At 46.5% G+C, this 5,238-nt stretch overlaps 1 protein-coding gene and 1 long non-coding RNA gene across 2 annotated transcripts; both read left to right on the plus strand.

Moving 5' to 3' along the window:
• The first annotated feature begins 1,548 nt into the window (after positions 1 to 1,548).
• On the plus strand, positions 1,549 to 3,609 carry LOC146195013 (uncharacterized). The gene is made up of 5 exons (XR_014705520.1): positions 1,549 to 1,580; positions 2,314 to 2,457; positions 2,592 to 2,630; positions 3,185 to 3,250; positions 3,312 to 3,609. It is a non-coding gene; the product is annotated as an uncharacterized LOC146195013 (long non-coding RNA).
• Positions 3,610 to 3,733: 124 nt separating this feature from the next.
• On the plus strand, positions 3,734 to 4,579 carry LOC146195014 (uncharacterized). The gene has a single exon (XM_084596178.1). It carries the CDS (start codon positions 3,734 to 3,736, stop codon positions 4,448 to 4,450), a length of 717 nt encoding a protein of 238 aa, XP_084452304.1. The 3' UTR covers positions 4,451 to 4,579.
• The last annotated feature ends 659 nt before the right edge of the window (positions 4,580 to 5,238 follow it).

The following is a 5,238-nucleotide window of genomic DNA, read 5'->3' on the forward strand; positions in this document are numbered from 1 at the left end:
GGTAGTATTTCTTCAGCCAAGACTAAAGCGATATCACAAAAGGGTAAGGAGAGCGTTATGGATAGGGTATCAAAGCCACCGGGGAAGGCTACCTCACCTCTATGGCCACACAAAAGCAGGTGGTTGCTTTGAAGCGAGAAAAAATGTTCCCGTTTAATTTGTGCTACATTCAGATGACCGCCAGCAGGAATACATGCATGTTGCTCAATGTTTTCGTAACATCGGAATAAAAGGAACCAAAAGAAGGCGTTTGCTCCTTACGACGCCTTCACTTCTCATTTCCTTGGGTTTCTTGTAAGCACCCAAGCGGTAGCAGCAATGGTGTACCGTGTACGTCATCTCAACTTAAAATCCTCACCAGTTCTGGGCGTAGCCGGCCCAAGTTTGTGTTTTTAAATATTTTTATTCCACATATTGGCACACGTTTCATTTGAGCCATCCGACGAAAGGTGGGGATCGGTGAAGGTGGGGGTGAAACTTTTTATAAATCCCAGCGACCACGGATTAGAGACGCTAGCGCCAACTAGGAATGGGTCGCTCCAGAGCACGCCAGAGCATCGGATCCGCTCTTTTCAAAGAGCGGGTGAGCCATTTGGCTCCGCGAAGTCGGATCCGGATCCGCTGGAGCTGACGGATCCGGAGTGGCCGGAACGGTCGGAGCCATCTGAGCGGTCAGAGCGTCGGATCTTTCGAAGAGCTGGTTGCTAGTTCTATCGTTCGGTGAACCTTTCTGTCTAAGGCGGCTGCGACTTCAGCTCCATCTATTAGCGATGCGAGAAAGCAACCTAGGGATGGGAGTCTCCGGAGCGAGCCCGATCTTCGGAGCCGCTCCTTTCAGAGTGGGTGAGCCATTTGGCTCCGCAAAGTCGGAGCCTCGTCCGCCGGAGCTAGTTGGATCAGGAGCCGTCGGATCTTTCGGAGAGCTGGTTGCTGGTGCTCTCGTTCAGTGAACCTTTTCATCACAGAGGGGTTGCCGGTGCGACATCTGCACCATCTTTTAGCGATGCGAGAAAGCAACCTCCTGCCCTTTCTCGCAAGATTCTCAACAATTTCCTCGCCCTCGGCTGTCTTTTGAGCGGAATGCGTTGTTCTTCTGGGGAGCGAGTGAGGTGGTCTTTGCGTTTGTTCTATGGATGGAGCTGGAACGGCGGTTCTTTTGAAGAGCCGGCTCTATCTCGTTCAGTGAGCCTTGTCTGGCGAACTCGGGTGAGATTTCTCAAAATGCAAAGCGATAAAGTATCTATAGGCCTCCTTCACTCTGCCTACGTCACGAAGATGCGGTGGCGCTGGCGTCGTCAGTGACTTTCGCGTGGTAGGCAAAACAACGCTTCAGTTGCTTTTGCCTACCGTGATTGCCGGGTGATCGGATGCTTTGCTGCTGCCGAAATAGAGAAACTGCAACATGCCGACTAGTTGCGTCGCCGTGGCCTGCGCTGAAAGGCACAGGAAGGGAAGTTCTATAAGCTTCCATAGGTTTCCTGCCGATAAAAGTCGCCGTAAGCAGTGGGCCGTTGCGGTGAAGCGTGAAAATTGGACACCAACGCCGGCTCATCGAATATGTGGCAAACACTTCGTCACGGGTAAGCTGGAGCTTTATTCAACTTTGTGCCAGAGCATTTTAGCTAGTCAAAGGTCGCGAATAGCTCGAGCTAGCTGGCCGTTTTTACGACACGTAATGAAATCTTGGCACTGCTTTGGTGTGACTGCGCAAGTAACATGCATACAAGGCAGCCATTATGTTGCAATGCGTAGGTCTGTTTCTTTTTTGTGCATTCACAGTTGTATCTACTTCTGTAAGCAATTCCTCGAACATGTTATTTTCCACTTAGGTAATTGTGCGTATGCGTAGGGATATGCTGCGCGAGTGATCTGTGTTGTTGCACTCCACCGTGATTATGTTGCATCAGCCTTCACCGTGTTAACATTTTTTCTCTATTTCGTGATGACTGGTGCGAGCGCTTACAGGCGCTAATTTTCTCTATCGGAGGTCCATTCTGTTTTTCTTACACATAGTGAATTTAGTTGTATTCACAGCAAGTAATTGTGAATGGGATTTCTGGGGTTGGGCATCGGCACCTCATTCAGACTATCTGAAATATTTCCATTACCGGCGTTCCGCGCGGCACACTGTCGCATTTCGAGTTTATTCTGAGTTGAATCACGGTTACGGTGACTGGGACTGAACTGGGTAGCCCTAAGTATCGAACCACCGCGGCCAGTACAGCATGTAATTGTTATGCATGCTGAAAGTGTGAACACCTCTAAAGAAAATTTTCCGAAAGCACAGTCTACAATTGCATTATTTGCACACAGGAGAGCCGTCAGACGACCCACACCACCCGGACTATGTACCGACGATATTCGCCCACAAACAGAACAAAAAGGCAGCAGCTGCTGCTCGCCTGCAGCGAGCCAGGGCGCGAGCTTTCACTAGAGAAGTGCATCCAATGGACACTTGTAAGTAGTATGCGACTCCATATCGTAATCCGTCCCGCATTTTTTGCTTCCTTTACTGTAGTTAAAATATTTAGTTCTCAAGATTCCTTGTCACTTGCTGATGCAGTTTTTATTTCGTTTCCTTTTTTTAACAGTGTCATCAAGTGAACACGATCATGACATCAGTGATACTGGTAAGGCAATTGTAGTTGAGTTGCAATTCATTTATTTATTCATCTACCCACAATGCGCCCAGAGGGCATTACAGCAGGGGGGTATATTACAGAACGTGAAAAGTAAAAACGAGGCACAGTCATCAGAACAATCGTCAAGAGCGGTAAAACATCAACTTAGAAGTGAAACAATAAGGTGCGGATAAGGTGAACAAGTAAACGAACCCAGCACTGACAACTTGCCAGCAACATACTAAGCAAAAAAACACAGAAAAGCAGGAATACAAAAGTGATATGTGAAATGAAGCATAATAGTCAAAGCAATCAGCCAGAACGGCAAGGCGTCAAGGTATGAAGGACGCAGTCAACTGAAAAAAACAGTAAGTAGCATAGCAGACTCAACCCAAACTAGCCAGCAACACACTAAAAGCAGGACTCAGATCTTTAAACTGAGGCAAGCAGGTGCTGCAACAGTAGAACTGGAAAAGTGTCATCAGCCGCCGAATTAAGGCAGCAGATATTATCATGGGTTATCCTTCATTAATGTGTGCTTTATGTTGGTCACATTACTTCAGATTCCCAGTCAGAGTCCTCCCAAATTGACAGTGGAGCTGATTATCTACAAGATGTCAGTACTGAAGGTGAGGAAGCAATAAAATAAATATAGTATTGTAGTAAACCATCACATTTCTTTTTATGCAGGCCCCACAGCTGTACACCTATCATGCCATGATACAGACCTGCCAGCTGCTGCATCAGGCACAGATGCTGATCTGCTCGTAGCCGTGCCTTGCTATATTTGCGGTAAGTGTTTGAACTTATGTGTGGTGTGCACAAGTTTATACAACTTTATTTGCTTCCGAGCCAGAATTTCAAGCACTGGAAAAAAGAGTTACTGCTCTTGAAAGAGAAAACAGGAAGCAGGAGCGGGACTTCAATGTTCTACAGAAGGAACTGCTCCACTCTGAACAAAGGGCTGCAGAAGCAGAACAAAATGCACGAGGGCACTTCTCAGCAAAATGCATTACAAAGCAGTGTGTTAGCTTATATACGGGACAGCCAAGCAAAGCACTTTTCATTTTCTTTGTTTCACTGTTCAACAATGTATCTATGTGTATCTACTAATGTATCTACTCATGAAATTCAGACTTGCACTTCTGGACCTCGACCTCAGCCACCGTTTTGGCATCTCTGAAACAGCAGTGGCTAGGATAATGGTTAAGAATATCCCAGTCATTGCTGCGGAGCTGAAACGCTTCATAATCTGGCCATCAAGGGAGGATGTATGCAGGACAATGCCAATGATTGTGAGCAGAAAGTACCCAACGTGCATGTCTATCATTGATTGCACTGAAGTACGGATTCAGAGGCCATTAGGGTTTACTTCTAGGTCCCGTACTTATTCTCATTATAAAGGCTGCAACACAATCAAATTCATGGTCAGCATCATGCCATGTGGGGCAATTAGCTTCATTACAAAATGCTGGGGAGGGCGAGCATCGGACAAGGAAATAATACTGAAGTCTGACTTTTTGGACAAACTTCAGGAAGGCGATATTGTTCTTGCTGATAGGGGTTTTTTAATAAGTGCAGATGTTGCCCTCCGTGGTGCCAGGCTAGAAGTACCAGCTCTGACAAGAGGCAAAAAACAACTTTCTGCTAAAGAAGTGGAAGATGCCCGTCATATATCTTGGGTCAGAATTCATTTAGAGCGAGCCATTGGCCGCCTTAAATTGTTTCGCATTCTGAGAGACCAAATGCCCATCACTATGCTACGGCATGCTTCAGATATTGTTGTTATTTGTGCTGCGATAACAAACTTGAAGCCTCGACTCGCATAAACATGACAAAGCTGCTCTCACAGCACATAGGTTTGTATGTAATATACGAGAGTGAATGTATGGTAGAGAGGTACACACTTGAATTACTAGAAGCTGATGCCATCTAAACAATTCAGCCACTGTTATGTTTCTGCCTACCAGTAATACAACGGCTCGTCTACCCCCTGATTTCGCAATGCCTGCATCACCGCCGAGGTTTCAACTGAGTCAAATGCTTTTTCGTAAAGGTACGAAAAAATCCAAGGCACTTGTTACCAATTTTTCGCACGAGTATCGGCACCTTTGTTGTGACACTTCCGTAGCTTTCGACGAACACATCTCTGATGTCTCCGAGTGCTTGTCCACAAAAACCATGCCACTGCCCACATTCATAGACAATCTCGATGTCAGCTTAGAGCTATCGGTCAGCCAGCGTGACCAGCTGTTTTTATTGTTACTCGAATTCAGAGAGTGTTTTGCATCGTCGTCAAAAGTGAATCAAACTCCCATCACCAAGCACCAAATCGTGATGTTCGATGATGTGCGCCCAATCCGCCAGCACCCCTACCACGTCTCTTCGACCGAGCGCGAAGTTATTAAGTCAAAAGGTAAGGAAATGCTCGAAGGTGAGTTTATCCAGCCTTCCAATAAACCGTGGTCCTCGCCGGTCGTTATAGTTAAAAAGAAAGACGGCACGTTGCGTTTTTGCGTCGATTACCGCAAACTGTACGCCGTAACCAAGAAGGATTACTACCACTTGCCGCGGATGGACGATTCTCCCGACCGCCTTCGGTGTGCAAAATATTTTT

This window comes from Amblyomma maculatum, chromosome 3 (genome assembly GCF_055883805.1).
Source record: "Amblyomma maculatum isolate TAMU_Amacu chromosome 3, ASM5588380v1, whole genome shotgun sequence".
Classification (NCBI taxonomy): Eukaryota; Metazoa; Arthropoda; class Arachnida; order Ixodida; family Ixodidae; genus Amblyomma; species Amblyomma maculatum.